General features: G+C 35.1%; 1 protein-coding gene across 1 annotated transcript; it reads right to left on the reverse strand.

Annotated features, from left to right (window-relative positions):
- Window positions 1-2,942: 2,942 nt before the first annotated feature.
- On the reverse strand, window positions 2,943-19,437 carry LOC102806943 (uncharacterized). The gene is made up of 18 exons (XM_085503409.1): window positions 19,366-19,437; window positions 17,707-17,810; window positions 17,146-17,610; window positions 16,676-16,882; window positions 14,933-15,723; window positions 14,642-14,798; window positions 12,279-13,205; window positions 11,825-12,006; window positions 11,099-11,255; window positions 10,809-10,879; window positions 10,606-10,662; window positions 10,419-10,502; window positions 10,182-10,322; window positions 9,904-10,083; window positions 9,415-9,524; window positions 7,709-7,865; window positions 7,395-7,540; window positions 2,943-6,540 (listed from the first exon to the last, which is right to left on the reverse strand). The coding sequence occupies exons 2-18, from the start codon at window positions 17,771-17,773 to the stop codon at window positions 5,829-5,831; spliced, it is 4,611 nt and encodes a 1,536-aa protein (XP_085359535.1). The 5' UTR covers window positions 17,774-17,810; window positions 19,366-19,437; the 3' UTR covers window positions 2,943-5,828.
- Window positions 19,438-19,957: the final 520 nt, after the last annotated feature.

Raw genomic sequence — 19,957 nt, forward strand, 5'->3', positions numbered from 1 at the left:
AATAAATAAATAAATAAACAAATCAGTTACCCTTCATCTGAATTTTCTTTCATACGTCAGAAAATGACAAGTTTTGAATCAGCTACAACTTTGTGGTCAGTTCAAAAAAAAAATTAGACATAGAGGGCGTGCATTCATGCTCGATTAAAAAACAAAAGATTTTATCAAGTTAGCGTTGGAAAATAACGTTGCTATGTTCAAACATGTTGGCGGGTAGTGTTATACAATATGTCGAACTTCGTGACAAAATAAGGTCAAGTCTAGTGAAAAGACACCCTAACTAATTGGTAAAACACCGCACATAATCATTGTTTTAAAAGCTGGGGGGTCCAAGCCATGATTCACTGTGTCAGCGGTATTCTTTGTGAATGACCATGGTATGACATCATTTGAAAACATTGTAGTATTTGTTTTTTGTTAACAAGTCTTCATTATTATACATTTCTACCTACTTAGACTTACTATTTTCTGTGCCAATTTATAACAATGTCTCTCATAGCATAAAAAGATAAGTATTCTTTAAAAACTCATGGGTAGACGCTTTCCCCTGGTTTCAACTGACAGTTTTTTCAAAACAAAATCACATATCCTGAACTAAACTAGTGTTTACAACATGAAAACAAAAAGTAGAAACGAATCCATTACATTATTTTATCTGTGGACGCCATTTCATCCTGTGTAACGAGTGTAGGTCGTTTAGACATACTGGCTAAGCTACGAAGTCACTAGGATAAATTTGCTCGAACGAGTTTGTGTTTTTGATAACAGGCCTGACACCCTCAAACGCCTTAGAATGGATTTTACTATAAACATATGTGTGTATGTGGATTGGATCATGACGACACAGGTCTGACATCCATCGCTCAACACCTTAGCGAACTGGACATTGATTTTCCCCCTGGATTCATGAACTGTTTTTGAACGGAACATCTGTGTGTCTGTATGGTCTGTTTGTGTGATAAAATTGGATCATGACAACACACGTCTGACACCCCATCGCTCAACACCTTACGTATGATCAAACTACCAGTATGTCTACAACTACAGCTACAGCACAGCCCGATGTTTCTGAAAATTCAACTCGCCGTATTAAACGGCGCAAAGTCACAAATGCGCTGCCTACACCTAAATCATCTGACAGTAGTACAACGCGTCCGTCAGCTCGTGACGACTATGTAACACGTCCTGCCATCGCTCCAAGAGGTGAGAGCATTTACACATATCTGCTGTGCCCCGTCAAAAATTTGTATGTCACCGTAAATTCTTTTTGCGGACAAACGTATGTACATCTACGTGAGTACTATAACGGTTATCCCAATAAGCGTGGTGTGTCCTTAACGATGAATCAGTTCAGAGTATTGAATGAAATTATGCCACAAATCAACCATGTTGTCAGGTATGTTCGTTTTCATTTCAAAAAATCCAAATATTCGTTGCTCATTTTCCTGACCCCCTTTCACCCCTACTGTTATATAGATTAGCCCAGAGTGGACGCAACTATCAAATTCCAGGTTGTTTAATTAATTCGTGAGCGAGTTTGTAAACTGATACTTTTGAGACTACTGTAAATACAGTTCAATCTGCTAAACGTTTACCAGTGATTAACATTAATATGCGTGCAATTTTATATTGATATTTTGTTTGTATTTTTTCACAGGCAACAGGAAACCATTGGATAAACTTGCTACAAAGAAAATCGTCATCTGTACACAATTTCGTCATATAATTCAAGCCAATTGCCTCGGGTGTGCTGCAATAGAGCATGGCTTGCAACGCCAACATTTGTGTTTATCTCATGGATTCGCAGATTAATGAAGTTCGTCTCTATATTGACCAAGCTTTGTCTGAAATTGATAGTGGTAAAATTGCCATGTGTTATGACACATTTCAACGCATTCACCCAGATTTGGTTGGAAAATTCTCCAAACGGTATACATGTGTACTGTTTCGACGATTTAAATCAAACCCCGAAATGTGTTTAGTCTGCTGTGAAATTATGTTATCAACTCGCTAAATGGATTTCCAACTCTTTGACATTATACGACAGCATATATATAATAAGCATGGCAATCTTACTTTATCAATCATTCTCTATATTACAGTGAAATGTAAAACACTTGGTTAGTTTTATACTGACCCCTAACCCTATACCCTTTATTATTGTTATTATTGTTATTATTATTATTATTACTATTATTATTATTATTATTACAATTATTAGAATTATTATTATATAATCGATTCTGATTCACACAGTGTGAATACCGCGTTTAAAAATGTATAATCTGTATTTCAACCATTTTAAAATGTCATTTTATATTCTTAAATATTATTAATAATATCATTCTTATATATTACTCAGTTTTTAATCCATTCTTTTATTTACTCAAAAAAAACAAAAAACAAACAAAAAAATGTGTATTCCATGTCACTGATCTTACTAGTTTTACCGTTCTTTGTGGAATAAACTCCGTTAGTTTACAAAATGACGTGTATTTATTAGTGTGTGTGTGTGTGTGTGTGTGTGTGTGTGTGTGTGCGAGAGAGCGCCCTCTACGGAACATGCTGAAAAATCTTTCGTGACGTCCATGCTCGTCCAATTAAAAAATAATTAAAAAATCCATTTAAAAACATTGAAGGTAATTTATGCAAATGTATTCACGTTGACCTTGTTACGACCTCGTATTCAAATTTATTTTATGTATGCAAATTTATTCACATTACCCTATTGTGACGTCATCCTCATTAAAATTAACCCCTTCACGGCCATGGTCGCTCATTTATGCTAATTTATGCTCGAATTCCCATTGTGACGTCATCCATCGCCGTATGACGTCATCGCATCCCAATATGAACAGCGCCATCATGGTCGTACATATAGTCCATGCTAAACTACTATGCCATCATTTGCCATTATTTGGAATTGATACAGAGAAATAAAATAAACAAAAGCTGTAGTCCACTTTTATTATAGCTACGACAGGAAATCATATTTAACATTTTGAGTATATTGAGTATGTAAAATCACTCAGGCCAATGAATCTGCATCTGTACATGATATTTTTGAGTAACATAATCATATTATTTCATCAAAACTTGACGATGTAGACAATATTGTGACAGGAATGAAGAATGCAGATACATCAACCCCATTTATTTTTATTTATTTATACTGAAATAAACACCTGAATATTTCAAAACTTATTCAATAATAAACAGAATTAGCACACACAAAATTAATATAGACGATTATAGATAACACCGCTTTCGTGATCTGCTAATATATATTATATAGATATTATAATATATAGATAGAGCGGCATATCTCAAAAATTAATCAATATGTTTTAGTGATTTAAAAAGCAACAATGCTGTTTAAAAGGTACTGAAATATTTCTTCGAACAATCATTTTAACATTCTATATTTGCATGCACACTTTATTTGCATTAATTCAAAATAGCCGCTATAGTATTATACTATTTGTATTTTTCTTCGAAAATCTTATTTTATTACAAGTTAGAATAGCCACTGGAAGGTTCCTATTTTATTAGTATGTACAATTTCTGTATGATTGTTTATGTATTTGGATTCAAAATGGCGACCATAATTGCGTATTAGCAACCTATATTTTTAAATAATTATAATTACTCGCATATAATATATTAATGACCAGCATTGTAGACTTATCTGATATTAAATACATGTAAAACAGATGAATTAGAATATACGTAAACTGTAATTCCAAAATAAACAAGAACGAACAAAATATACTGGCTCTAATAAAGCAAAATATATGTTATTGTATTGCTCAATGTGATAACCTGTCAACTATGGTTCATAATAAAATTGCCCGTTATATATATCAATGTTTATGATAATAAATCAACAGTACAATGCTGACCATTAATATAATTTATGCTAATAGTTATGTTTTTTTACCATTACGCAGTGGATTTCACTATATGCACGACTGAGACATAGTTAAAGCTCCAATTACGCATTTATGGCTGCTATTTTGGATCTATATAAATACGAAATCATGCATGATACATACACGTGACACCGGAGGCTTCCAATTTCAGAAAAAAACATCATAAAAGCTTTGTAGAGAAATAAATAGTATAATAATATGGCTTTCATCTTAAATTTGTGTCAACGACGTTTATGCATGAAATATGGAATGTTCAAATAATCACATGACTACATTATAGAACATTACTGTCAATCTGAATATGCACAATAATATAATAACTCTAAGTTATTGTATTATTATTAAACAAGAAGCATCGTATTGTGCTGAAAAGTGTGATTTAAAACTTATTGATAATGTGAAATTCACTGATGAAAAAAAAGCATGTATATATAATTATTTAGACCAAAAAACGTGAAAATTAAGTGAATATTGAAACAAGCAATCCTAAAGAAGTTATTAAGAACACATTACAGTCTTGCTGTTTATCTGATTAAAGAAAACATTGATACCAAAAACACTAGTTTAAACTAAAACATATTTAAAAAAAAATGTGTTGATTGATGTGAAATTTCTTTATAATTATTGAAGTTGATGTTTAAGACCATAATACGATGTAAACAATATCTAATATGTAGATAATATTCATGATCAACTTAATCCTTATTTTTGTGGTATAGAATAGACTCATATTTTGGGACTAGAGAACGGAACCACATTTTCGTTCTATCGAATCTTACCATATTTTAGAAAGTAGTATAAGAAGTTAGAAAGATTGTGTCTGTTCCACCAACACGTGTACTACTCAATGTTTCAAACTAAAACAAAACTCAAAAACAGCAATGTATTGAAGATGGAGGATAAGCTGAAGCTAACCAGATAGTGGAAGATAAACTAAATTAATTCAGAATCAAATAATAACTATATTGAAGTTATTACCCCTTGCTAAATAAAATGTAAATCATATTATGATTAAGGATGTTTTAACACTTTAGAAACATTTTTTGTCTGATATCTTATTCAAAACCTTCAAATATTATTCGAAAACATGGATATAAAGGAACATAATAGGTAGTCATTTATTTATGTAAGCGTCACATGACAAGCTAATTGCCAGATCAATGACTAAACTCACGATTCCAACAAAACTAAAAGTAATTCTGGCTGAAATTTGTACACTCAGTCTATGTAAATGTGTCTCGGCTGTGAATATATTTTGAATGTTTACAGAGAAGTGTTTCAAGTCTAGTAGTTCATTACAAGTTAACATCTTCAATTATTCCGAGTAAAAGCATTACATTTTAAAACCAAGAATATTCACATCTCTCAATTTTATGTAGCACTAACATTTAGTGGATTTACAATAATTTATCAAAGTTGAAAAAAATGCAATCACTACACATAAACGATTTCTTCTAATATTACAACAAAATACCAGTTCTAAAACATGCTATGGCAGAACATATTAATCATGTTGTTAAGAAAATAATTGCATACTAAAAGTTGCAAATCTGAAGGAAACCTTGTGCATGTGATATGTTAGGAATCCATTGGTATATAACTATACAAATCAAGGGATGATGCAATGTCAAACATTACTATTTCACAACATTCACTGTTTACAAATAACATATAGTTCTAATGCATGATAAGACACAACAAACAATCACATACACGCTTCTTCTTAGTCAAAAACGCATTCGACTAGCACTCCAACAAAATTAGAATTTTTTAATCAGCTATAGGAATAAAGGCGTCAGGATGAAGGAAACAAAATATACATTGAATTATACTGAATTAAATTTCACAAACTACATACATTTCAATCAAAACTATTTATGTTGTGGAAACGGGTCATCAGGTCTCGTCCTTTGGCTGAACTAAGGGTTTTGTTTTAAACTGGGTCGCAATTCCTTCCTGTGTTGTAGGATGCTGTACAGGAGAACCACGTGGAATTGGTGGTATATCGCATGGGTCATAGGTAATGTACTCAATGTCGTCCAGTGAATAGTACACATCTGCAGGTAATTCATCAGGCATGCATTTATCCCCACGTTCTTCACCTGACTGTGGTGGCTGAGGTTTACTAATCTGTGATTTAAGCACTGGTAGTGGTGGAACAATAGGAGGTGGTGCTTTCTGATTTGTAGAATGAAAATCACTCAGAATCGGTGGCATTCGTGGTATGTTGTATGGTTCTTCATAAATGTACTCATCCCCGGGTGTCGGTAGATCGTATATATTCTCAGTAATAGCCTGTGATGTGGGCAGTGGTGGTAAAGGAAGTGGCGCTGAAATTATGTTTTTCTTTGGTTCTGTTTGGGCATGATCGTACACGTCGCATGATTCATATACATTCTCTTCTGTATATTCCCCCCTATCTTGTACAGCATAGGTGTTTGATCTGACAAATGGAGTATCTGTGTAGTAGGTATAGTCATTATCTTCCTGGTGTTTAGTTGTGCCTTCTGTAAAGTACCCAAATATATATTCATCCTCCCTTTGTAGTGCCCCATAAACTGTAGCCTCAGAATCATTGTCTTCATGAGTATCTATTGGGTCCAGGCACCTATAATTACATTACAGAATAATATGGGATGATAACACAGACATATTTTGTGGTGGCGTTTTATTATATTTCAAGGAAAGAAACATTATTTGACATACATTGTGAACTTATCGAATAAGTTCCACATCGAATAAGGCGCTGCGCAATGACTATGGCCCTTTAATGTTAGGTTGTGATGCCTGGACGTTATTTCCAAACTAAATAAGCATGTTTGTACTCTGTTGTTACACTTTCAATAGTTTCTCGCCGTAAGTCATAATATTCTATATGTTGGCAAAAGTCACTCGATTTTAAAATAGATAGCCTATATATCAATAATGCTTTGACAAATTCAGAATGCTAAGACCCTCAGAAAAGATTCAAACTGATCGCCTTTAATTTTAATCCAATTTATGGCTGCCGAACTAGTTGGCTAGTCAACATTTAAAATTAGGTTCTTCAGTCCACATCAGGAGCACAGCAAGTTGTGCAAAATATAATTCAGCTGCGTTTACAAATGACAATGACAAATGATGCTGAAAAACAGCGGAAGAAGAAAGAGCAGTAAGCTGTGAACATATTCCGCCAATTACAAAGACCTTGGACTAAATATACATAAATTAACACATACATATGCCACAATACTCTGTATACCCCTGTGACCAACAACATGTAATATAACAGTACACATAACAATAACATTACAACAGACAAATCAAAACGGGGAACAATCAATAGCAGTGCCTGCAAAAAGCCATATAATTGAAAGAATCCTTTCCTTGCAGATACAATGAATATACATATGTATAATAACACTGAAGCTCTATTATAATAGTAACTTGACACCATACTGTATGAATATCTGATCGAATTACCTATTTTGCAAGCACTGCCCAATTAGCTCGAAGCTTGGTCTTCTTGATCTTTCATCTAACCAACACATTTTCATCAATTTATATATCCACTCTGGACAACTTGGAGGTTGGAGTTGATGTTTTCGTTGGGTAAGCAAACTTTGAATCTGGCAGATATATAACATTTTTGCATCATTGACTCGCCCACATTTTTATGCACGTTATTTCATACGAATGTAATTGAGACATGAACATCAATTTACAATATATGAGTTCTTGCAAAATAAAGGCATCTGCAAGGATGAAGGAATATCGTTTGTAGTATTTGTACTTACCTCGCTGTCAGCTGAATGAGGGAATGGCACTAACATGTTAGGTCCAAAACTTTTGTTTGCATCACAGGCATTGAACACCTCCCAACACAACTGTGCAAACATAAATATATCACTTGCTTGGGAGAAGATATTTCCACAAACAACTTCAATAGGAGACCTACATTGAATAAATAATATATAATGATCATTTGTTGATCAGAAGAAATGATGGGATGGCATACACCTCCTGGTTTAACCATGACATATATTTATGACATATGACATATATCCCCCGCATAAGTGATGGAATCGAGGGGTATGAGGCATACAGGTATATTATTGGTTCCCCACACAGGGTAAACAAGCTTCCTTCACAAACTTGCCAATCAATAATTTTGATACCTGAGGGCCAACACACCTGGTCGTGACGTTTGGGTATTGGAGGTTCTTAAGGTGAATCAGGACATCCAGAAAAGCACCAAGTGACACTGCTTTCGAGATGCTACACTGGAATATACTAAAATTAGTTAGCTCTGGTCTTTAATATAATTCTGATGATTTTGGTACTGTGAAATATGTGGCTTTTGACAACAATTATCGAACTAGTAATATCACGTCAGATCAACATGATTGTGACATTTTTAAACCCTGCACTAGCTGTTTTTTATTTGAGAATTCTAAAACTTCCTGTGCTAGGAGGTCACAAACGCAGCATCCACATCTTCAGAAAATAATAGTGCATCAAGCTTAGCATTGGACACTCCGTTGAACACTTCATTTAGTGGTCTATCAAATGGTTCAACACTCCAGTGTCGTCAATTGCCATGGAATGTGTGCTCATAGAAGATTCCTTTTTTAGTGGGACAGTACAGTCGCAGAGACGAGACTGGAGCTGAGTTTTTGTCATTGTGTGTTGAAAATTCATCTCACCACAACTAGGAGTAGAAAATCTGATTATGCTAGATTTTCCTAATAATGTTAGCTGTGCTCTTGGGAGTGTCAACAATATCTCATTGTACTCCTCCTCCACTGACAATTCAAATATAATACTATCCAATGCCGATGGATCATGACAGTACAATCACATAATTGGCCTTGATAGAAGAAAAAAAACATGTATACTCTAAATTTCATGGGCACAAAACTTGTTATACTATACTCCACTCGCCGGAACCTAGTAACTTGAGACCAGTAATTAATCTGTTCCCTCCATTACATTAAGAAAAAATGTTTCAAGATGTTAGCACCACAGTTCACAAGAGAGTGAATCAAACAAAACAAGTGATCTAAATGACATACATCAATATACCGATGATCAGAGAGTATAGAAGGTTTGTGGTCAAAGGAAGATATATAAACTCATGATTCTTCCATCCAGTCTATGTTAGTGGTTGTTCGTATATTTAGGGCTGAACAGTTCTGCTGATGTGCGACAATACTGTAGCAATCTCTAACCATTCAAGGGGATGATGATAACTGTATACAGCTAACAAGTTTCACAGTGAAAATAGATTTGAAGATGACTGCATGCTAAGCCAAATTACCTGCCTACACATTATGAATGCTATACTCACATGAACTAATTATTCACTGGCCTTGAACATTACCAATAATCAAAATATTTTAATTTTACCATACTACTGTGTGTACGTGTACAGTCTAATTCTAGTATGTCACGTTCGTTTCTGGACATTTTCACAAATAAACGTTAACGTGATTCCACCTACCAACGTATTTGATCCTTCAGCATTTGCCTTATTTTCACACTGTCTTGCACACATAGATCATATAACCCAACTTCCAGAAGACATGCACGACCGAGTCTGCCAACTTTTGCCTGGTATACAAATTGTAAGTGTATGTAAAAGAGTGTCATGCAATAAAACTCATTAGTCAGTCAATACCGAATTAAAACATGTACGGGACAAGGCCAAGCGACAATTGAGGTCAGTGTACTCTGTCAGCGTACACCTAATCGAACGTAAACAACACGTAACTGAGTGTATCATATCATACTGAATAAAATATAGGTAAAACAAAATTTCAAAAATAATAACTAGGGATATAGGCACGAAACCTTCAATTGAATGGCTAACAACAATATAAAGAAACGTGATGAATTATGGTCTGACCAACATACATTCAGACACTCCAACATATTTTGCTGTATCTAACATAAATTGACCACCGGTGAATAAAACAAAGTTGATAATTACCTGATCATTTTGAGAAATGTATATATGTGCAGCCCTTAGGTCACAATGTATCAAATAATTTTCGTGAAGGTAAGCCATTCCGGATGCCACCTGCATCAGGTAGTCAATTAATTTATCAGTGCATTGTTTGTGTAAAGCTACGTTAAGTAGAGTTGTCTTTGTATCATAATACTCTGATACCTGCAGAAAGAACAAATAATGAAGTTGATTAAACACACAAGTCACGCATTCAAGCTTAATGGTATATAAGCAATAACATTTTGAAAATATGTTTATACTTGTATAGTGACATCTTCCTGTAGAACGCATGATAAAACGCGCCCTATATTCTGATGTGATAGACTTCTAAGTTTATTTATTTCTAATCTCGATCTGCCATGTGGAAATAACCTTGTGTCAAGTTTCTCCTCCAGTGTAACCTACAATAAATGAATATTGAATACATGATTAATGGCCACGTCACCACCCCTGTGATATTATACTTTAATTAGATCATTAATAAATTATTGACATACATAACCAAACGCCCCAGCAGTTTCGGCCCTTTTCATCTGTACATCTGTTGCTGTGATGTCTTCTAATCTGCATGGAAAATGATTCTGAAATTTAAATTGTAAAACGGTGGCATCATTTTATGTGTGTTAAAAAGTATGTTAATCTTATTGAAATGCATAGTTTGTGTGGATGACTTATGTTACTTACGCCCATACAATAAGAATCCGATGAATAATAGTAGTTGTATGGCTGTTTAGGAATGCCCTGAAATATAACATTTATTTTGTAAGCAGTTGATATATTTAAATTCATTTGCACTGGTTTCACAACAGAAGCTACCCTTGGTACTGAATATGAACACATATTAAAAGACACATCGAAGGGCATGACTGAAGATCATGGATGTTTACCCTCTCTGGTTCCATTCCTTGGCTACGATCCCTTTGCGGTGGGAAGTGTATTTTCTTTATGTCTCTTGGATCTGACAAAGTAAGTAACAGAATAATAATAGTAAAAAAAACTGGTACTGATTTGCAATACAATAGTTATGATGACTCATCTACAGATTGAAATTTATTTAAGCTTATATTCATAGACATATCATGCGTGGTGAATCATTTTAAACATACTATTAAATCAAACTTCAAGATTGTCGTCTATGGGAATAGATTAGTGGTATTGAGACATCTACATTACCTACCGGGTTGGGGTAGATTTGTTGAATGAGCAACAACTTTATCATATAGTGTATCAACGGAAAGTCGTTTAGCTGGTATCACAACTTGACCATGAAGAAGAATGTCAAATATTGTTGTTGGTATGCAGGCAGGTTGTTTGAGACGAAGACCTCGCATAACCTAAATGTGAATTAGAAAAGAGTTTTAGTTGGACAGCGGAATAAGACAACCAATGCAATGAACAAATTTGAATACAAATACAGGAAAAACATTTTTGGTAACAATTTTACATTTATGGCGCAAATAACTGATCGGATCGCGTTCGCAAAACCATAGGTTCGCACGTTGGTCACATGGAAAATCAAATGCAATATAAATGGCAGATCGCGCAAAGTGAATTGTAGACAGGTGCGTGAAAATAGATGAAGCAACCATACACAACACATAATATTCTTGGCACTAATGGAGCCGAAAATATTTATTATCAGCTTGTCTATCATTGTAGAGTCTGTTATGCATCACAGAGTGGTGTACATAATTACAAAATCACCACTCAAACTAGAAAAGTAAACTCCATGAATTCGAGGTGATAAAACAATTGCTTACTGTACTGACACTCAGGAAGACAAATCTTCAAATTTTATTAAGGTATAACTGTTACTCTCAACGATAGTTCATCACCCACCTATGTTTTGCCTTAATTCCACGATTCCACCTGTATAATATGTAATCAATAAAGTAAGCCATACCTGCAGCATTATGTCATCAGACGTCGTACCATATAACTCGGTGTAAGGCTGACATCCGTGAGTTAAAATCTCGTATAATGTACATGACAGCATCCATGCATCAGATTTTTTGGAAAACACGTAGGGCTCAACAAACGACTCTGGAGCACTCCATCGTTTGGCAATGTTGTCATTCTCAGTACCTATGAGTTATGAAACAGGATATTTATGTATACAGTTTATGTATGTATAATACTATATGAAAAATATAGATAATATTAATACTGAATTCGTACAAAACTGAAATGTTCCTATGCAGTTTGTGACGACAAACATACATTATTAGTATTAGTATCTATGTCATCAACCTAATAAGTGCCATTGAAGACTATATGTCCGTAAAGAGTTTTCTGATTAGAACAGATTACCACAACTCTATACATTAATACTATTTAGATTATCATAAATCAAATACCTAAATAGCAATTTGTGTCATCCACCATTTCAGACTTGTCTCCCAAAATGGTAAAATAGGGATTAACCGAACCATATTTCCCATCATTTTTTTGTAGCTCTTTGGCCAACTTGAGATCACAGTATTTTACTCTTATCGACTTGTTTTGACCTATCTCAATTCTGAAATTCTTGGCAATCACATCTCTGAGGACGATCTCATTTGTGTGACAGTACTGTACGGCTGATATCACAGGAATGCAGATATCATGTACCAATTCATAAAGTGACATGAACTTATCTCGCGTCGTACGTTCTGTAAGATACTCAAGAAGATTGTTTTCAAGATGTTCAGTTATTGTGAAAATAGGGAGTGGATGACGACAAAATCCGTACAGGTCGATTATGTTGTCATGTTTCTGTAGCTTATGCAGCAATGACATTTCTGATAGAAACATTACGGAGGGCATTTCTTCATAGCTTTGGTACTTCATATCTTCATCATTTCCTAATATCTCTTCCAAGGTACTTGGGACACTCACAGTTACCATACTACCAAAAAGGTGGCCGTTCCACGCCCATCGTGTGTTTGCACTTATATCTTGCTCTGATGGCGCGACCGAATCCTTACTCGTCAAGCTTATATCTCCACATTCTCGGAGAATAAGCCTCTGGTTTATTTCTTGAAGCTGTTGGAAAGACACAGAGAATGGATTGTCCTTGGGTTTTATCGCTTCATCCCCAATGCTTCGTTTCAGGACCGTCCTTTTTTGGGCTAATTTATTCACACATCGTAAAGGATGGTAGATTAACTGACCAAACATGCTGCTATGGAATTGTCGCACTTGATCGTTTGGTGTAGATTTAAGATGTTCTAATACTTGGTGGATACCAATGCACTTCATGTCCTGAGTGTCTTTAGCACCTTCAATAATGTTGACACAGAATGCTGCAAAATAAATAAATAAATAAATAAATAAATAAATAAATAAATAAATAAATAAATAAATAAATAAATAAATAAATTAAATGAATAAATAAACGAACAAACAAACAAACAAACAAACGAACGAACAAATAAAATAAATAAATAAATAAATAAATAAATAAATAAATAAATAAATAAATTAATTAATTAATTAATTAATTAATTAATTAATTAATTAATTAATTAATTAATTAATTAATTAATTAATTAAATAAATAAATAAATAAATAAATAAATAAATAAATAAATAAATAAATAAATAAATAAATAAATAAATAAATAAACAAGTCATTGAAAATGACACAGTCCCCGTTAAGTTCTCTTTGTGCTCGTCATATTAAAGCGAAGGGGTTGTCGCGAGCATGTCCTAGAAACTTAAGTTCCAAGTGGCGTATACAACAGATTGTTTATTTACATCAAAACACGTGTTTCGTGTCATAGTAATATGGCCAAAATAAAAACAGTTGTTATTCAGCCATCTTTGATCTGATTATGAAACACACTGATATGTATGATGTGTGTGCCAAATACGAATGAAAATGGTACATAAATTGTGGAAATATAGTAGTAAGGCCAAAAAGTCAGATGGCTGTCAATCGGCCATCCTTGACCAGATTTTGAAACGAATTGTCATGGACATGCATCCTAACATGTATAAAGTACATGTATGTGCCAAATTTGAATGAAAACTGACAGAGCACGTCCAAGATACTGCATAAAAAAACAAAAACAAGATGCCTGCCAGTCGACCATCTTTGATCCAATTGCAAAATAAATCGTCATGGACATGTATCCTAACATGTATAATCTATGTACCAAGTTTGAATGACAACTGACAAAGCATGTCCAAAATACAACATTTTCAAAAAACAAGATGGCTGCCATTCGGCCATTTTGAATTGAATCGCTAAACCACTGCATGTGCATATGTCCCACATAAGGTACTAGGCACATGCAAAGAATGAACGGAATCGGTCCTCAGGATTCTGAAATATGACGTTGGATAGACTGACACACGGACAGACGGACACACAGACGATCGGACAGACAAACTCAGGAACTCACGGACGGTCGGGGACATGTATCCTAACATGTATGATCTATGTACTAAATTTGAATGAAAACTGACAAAGCATGTCCAAAATACGACATTTTCAAAAAATAAGATGGCTGCCAGTCGGCCATTTTGAATCGGATCGCTAAACCACTGCATGTGCATATATCCCACATAAGGTACTAGGCACATGCAAAGAATGAACAGAATCGGTCCAAGGGATTCTGAGATATGACTCCGGACAGACGCACGGACACACGGACACACAGACGGACGGAGACCGAATTATAAGTCCCCGTTTTCGGACTTCGTCCGAACGGGGACTAATAAATAAATATCTTACCTTCGTCTTTTGAACTCTCCAATAACTTTACTAGAATAGACAATTGAAATACAAGGGTACTTTCTCTTGACGTGCGGTGCAGGTTCATCCCGTACATTAGGTATCCAAGGAGTCTTAGATAATTAAGATTGTCGTCCAACTTATCTTGGTTCATGATCTAAAATTCAATGATAGACATAAATACTATATTGTATTAACAGTAATATCAAATATATACTATGATGGTTTTCAAGTTCGTTTATTTTTAGATGTTATTATTCGCAATGAGACAAATGCATCACTTTTTCTTACCTTACAAGCTAAAAAATCAGTTGCGGCCAATACTGCAAATTTATCGGTTTGTAATATTTTCTCAGCAGTTCTCTTTCCCCCACTCGATTCATTCATTCGTTCCAAGTTGTATGAGAGTTTGTCCAAATATGTAGATGTAGATGTCACCTTCCTCATCGAGGTTAAAGTTGATTTTGTAATAGATGTCTTGACTTTCTTCCAGCTTCCTACGTCCTCTTTTATTCTCTGTAACGCATTAGTAATGTAGTATACATTGCATTCTAGGGTAATTCTCGCCTGTGTTGTCCATACTGCAGCATGCGGAGAAATAGCGTGTTGTTTCAAATTGAGTAGTGTTATTATTGGAGTGAGTGAATCGCCAGGGAGAAGTTCTTTTGAAAGAACACCCAACAAGCGTGCGTTTACAAGTGCAGAAAGTATGAGTTGGTATGTCAGTATTTTTTCACATGTAACATTATAGTCCTCTATCTCACGGAATGATAGACGTAATGTTGATTCAACACTAATAAGAGAAGAATTGGTGGAGTGTATCAACTTCTTACTGAATATATTTGGGACCAAATGTGTGATTATTCTATTTCTTATAGCTTCCAGGACGGCAATCTCCAGTCGTGTGTTCTGAAAACACAGCAACTCTGCCAACTTCTCAACCGGAGCATTAGGTATAACTTTCTGCATGATATATTCTTCTATGTCATTCTTCCACCCATGCATATCTGTGTAGAATGCATGAAATGCAGAGATTCCTTCCTCGTACTTTATACCAAAGTCACGCTGTTCCAGTTTGTGATCTATAAAGATAATTGATACATGAAGCGTTCAATAAGATATGTCATTGAGTAAACCACACACTGCATGTCATGTGCAATACATAACAAATGTGCCTAATTAGCTCTATCAGCCAATCATATTCAAGCATTTGGCGGTTGATTATTAAATTCTAATCTATCCAAGACGTCATTGCAGGCTTCTGAGATTGCCAAGACTTTATGATAGATCGTAAAATGGCTGATTCCCATATAAGGTTTGTCCGAGTGTCTCGGTTGATCACCTGTAATTTGTTGAACAGGTCAAACAACGAGTTATTTTCTATATAAATACTTTTAACCCGGAGATAATCATCGATAAACACAAATGTATCGGCCGGTCATTTCGTAGCCCTGCCACACTGTGTAATTGGCTAGCACTGACTAATTTGAATTTCTGGCGGCACTCCAGGATGTGTTGACGTCGTGTAACGACGTTTGGTACGTCTCTTTATTTCCTCAAACTAATTTTACGACTCCTTATGTATTACACATTAATATGGGTTATAATACATTGTTTATTCACCCGGAAATGACGTGTGTTGTATTACTTTTTAATTAGGTCAGTGGCGGTAGTGTAGCGTGTTGTTTTTGTTTTGTTTGCGCGCGAGGGTCATCTGTTGATACGACTGCTTCTGAAATGTCGGTTATTCGCTTGAAGCTGGTTTATACTTAAAAACACCATAAATGTGACTAAAAGTGGAATAAAATACCTACAATGCCTAAGTGTGATGAAATAACTGATGGAGAATGAAGAACATTGTAAATGTTGTCATTAGAGACTGGGACAAAATATTTGTTTCAGTGCAGCCTTTTACAAAAAAAATGCTCCCTCCGGTTGGACAAATTTGTCAATATCACTTTAACCACTCTTTCTTCGCATCCTAAAATATAACGTTAGATATTAAATATATATAAAAACGATGTAGTAACTAACCTGACTCTTGAATCTTGTCATATCTGACATGTACCCCTGTCGATTGTTGCCGTGGATTGTTTAAATCATTTATTGCAACAAATTCGACTGAACTTTCACTGCCTTCCTGTTCGATACGCAAACCAGTGTCAACCTGATTCTCCACTAATGTATTGTCTGACATTAGAGATAACGTTTCTGAACGGCTACACAGATCTTCATTTGGATCTATTGATACAAAGAAGCAAATTAAATATAATGAGATAAGATATGTTTTAATTCAACAAAAAATATTTTAATTCAAAAAATGAAAGTGTTATATAACCCGGGGTACTTTAGTCGTGGGTGGGAGTGCTCCACGGCCAGTTGAAAACTTGACCCAAAACAATTGACGTTGAGGGCGTTATTGGACAATAAAATTGGCCTGGATTTTCAAAAATTAACTATGGGAGTAGCCCTACAGGCTGAATTGAACCTTCACAGCCACTCACCTTTTTTGTCTTTTCTTTTCGTTCGCTCAAGTTTTCTCTTCACCGCTTTAACCATTCTATGTTCCTGTTTATTGGCATCTTTGTCACTCTGTGCTCCACTGAAGTCCAACTGCGTCAATGACTCAAATCTGGTCGGTATTTTGCATCCTGATTCAAGGAGTATGCATACTACCAGATGACGGATATGATAGTCGATAGGAAACACCTTTTCAATGTAATTGTCGCTGAACTCTTCATTAAACCTTTTCGTTATTGGAAGAATAGTAACTGGGTGTCGTGTGATGCAGCTTGTGTGAATTTTTTCCAAAGTAAACCCGAGAGGAAAACTATTGCGGTCATATAAACAGGGAATTCCAGCTTTTTTCAATGGGGAAATTATACGATCTTGTATCAGGCTTGAATTCGTCTCATTGGCAGAGAGAACAAATACTCTTCGTGTTGCATCTCTTCCGATTCCCGACAAAACTAAAACATAATCGAATGCAAACGTATACTATGCAAACAAGGAAGTTAAGGTGTTTATCTGATTTGTAGCCAAGTATTTATAGAACATATAGATACCTGAAGATGTTACTGACATAACTGACTCGACGTCATCATCGGGCAACTCCGATTCACACCAGGACATTTCGAACAATTTGTTTGCTGAATTTGATGTTTTGAACCTGTATTAAGTAAATGAGTTACAGTTAACAATAAATCGATATTGTTGACATGATCACATATAAAAAACTTAAGACAACCAGTGTCATAATAATGGTATCTGACAAGAGATTTGACTAATATATTAGATTATATGTTGTCACATGTCATCATTCGTGAAATGTGAAATGGAGCCACAAGATGTTTCTATGATTACTGTGATAGTTATATGTAAATATACTGTTATGTTGAATTTCTCCCTGATACAAGCTGGGGTATTTATTATTTTGAGCCAGCATTGCCATAAGTTTTTTTGAAACAGAAAAATATTTGTTTGGTGCAAAAGCAAGTTCTACGTACAAAAGTCAATCTCTCCGTCGTCACTGAACTGCACAATATATATATATATTTACTGAAATGAGATTAAAAATTGTTCTTCCTATCAGGGGGAAAATCTTCTCTCCGGGGGTTCTCCACACTTGTCAGGAGGGGAATCTCGTCTCGTCTCTCTATCTCGTCCCCTTGAGGTACGGGATCGGGGAAGTCACTTATACTTTACAGTCAAATAAGACACACACAACGAAATACGTTTCAGCTCTCGTCTTAGTCGGTCAATCGAGCACTCTATAAGACACAGCGCCCTGGGGAAAAGTCCCCAAGACTAACGCGAGGCTGACCCAAGACTCTCTTAGACTGCGTCAACACTCGCCCCAAGGCTCTCCAGGACTCGACTCGACTCTCCAGGACTGCACTCTCTCTACTGCGTCTATCGTGCTGTGCTCCCCAAGACCAACTCAAACTCTCTTCATTCATTTTCACAACTCTAACCAATTACAAAGCAGTAAACAGACTCTAGGGCGTAACCTTCAATCATAAAGCCAATCACACTAAGCACTGAATACGTCATATCTTTTGATTAATCGTTCACTACATTAATAACTATGGATACCAACTGTCAGAATCGCGACGGATATCTCGTAATTAGTTCCAAATCACTGAGCCAAGTTCCGTCCAAAACTTCAAATAGGCCTAAACGATGACAGACATAACACAGCAATTCGCTAATAATCAACTAATTAAGTCGGTCAACAGATACGCAAAAACAAATGCATGACATTCCCGACATTGATTTACTTTCAAGCCGTTGCGATTAGATGGGTGAGTCTGAGGCAAAATGAACAGATTGCGTATATGTTGGCAGTCTCAGTACAAAGCAATTTGATGATCCTATAATGGCACTGCCCATAAGCTAGAATCAGAACGTGCCAAGTTCAAATAAAAATAAAAGACAAATTCGAGAATCGCAACATATCGGATTACGTTTATAAAAATAATGTCTCACAGGAATCGCCACAACAATCACTCATATGGCCAGCATAAAAACCGGGAAAAGACTGGAAAATTTAACAGGTGCATAGTCTGATATGATGCAACCATCCGCTTTCACCAAGTTATATACCTTTACCCGCACAAAGAAGAAAAGTCATGTAGAGAACAACGAAACGATTGTCAGCAGCGTCACTGTTCAATACATACAAATAAAACGTCAGGAAGCTTTCCAATAATCTTTCAACTTACCAAAAAAATCTGTATTTATCATGCACAACAGAAATTAAGCTAACAGAAAATCGTGTATCTACCTTTGTACTTCGACCTATATAACCACACGTGAGTCTCATAAAATAACGAAGTATTTGTCAAAATGGAGGTTGTTTCTTTCCTCCACTGTCGCGTCTTCGGAAAAGTCATTTTAGCAGGGCTATTATTTGACTTTGGCTTTCACAAAATGTTCATATATTAGTTATGCGACCTTGTATGAACTTTGAAAGCCACGTTATCGTCACATGAATGGAGGGAACATGATCGAAGTGTTATCATGTCATTATAATTATATACATATGCTGGATATGCTGACAACAATTACGTCACTAAATTTCAAATTCAGAAATGATCTAGGATGTGATGCACCCCTAAAAGAAGATGGAATACATAAGATTAATATTGCTTTATGTCTTAAGTGAGAGTAGAACATTTCATAGTGATAATAATTAGATAGAAATTGCTACAATGACACTTCAACCCTCATTTCATACTAGTTACTGGTTATATTGTGGTTAAATATGTTATCTTAAATCATCGACACTACAACTTTAGCAGGTATTATTACCAC

The sequence above is a fragment of the Saccoglossus kowalevskii genome, chromosome 9 (genome assembly GCF_978046115.1).
Source record: "Saccoglossus kowalevskii chromosome 9, keSacKowa6.1, whole genome shotgun sequence".
Classification (NCBI taxonomy): domain Eukaryota; kingdom Metazoa; phylum Hemichordata; class Enteropneusta; family Harrimaniidae; genus Saccoglossus; species Saccoglossus kowalevskii.

Coding starts and splice junctions, on each gene's coding strand:
- LOC102806943 (XM_085503409.1), bottom strand. CDS start 17,773: ATGTCCTGGTGTGAATCGGAGTTGCCCGATGATGACGTCGAGTCAGTT. Junction 13,206..14,641: donor GGAGAGTTCAAAAGACGAAG/GTAAGATATTTA, acceptor TTTATTTTGCAG/CATTCTGTGTCAACATTATT. Junction 10,663..10,808: donor AAGGAATGGAACCAGAGAGG/GTAAACATCCAT, acceptor GTTATATTTCAG/GGCATTCCTAAACAGCCATA.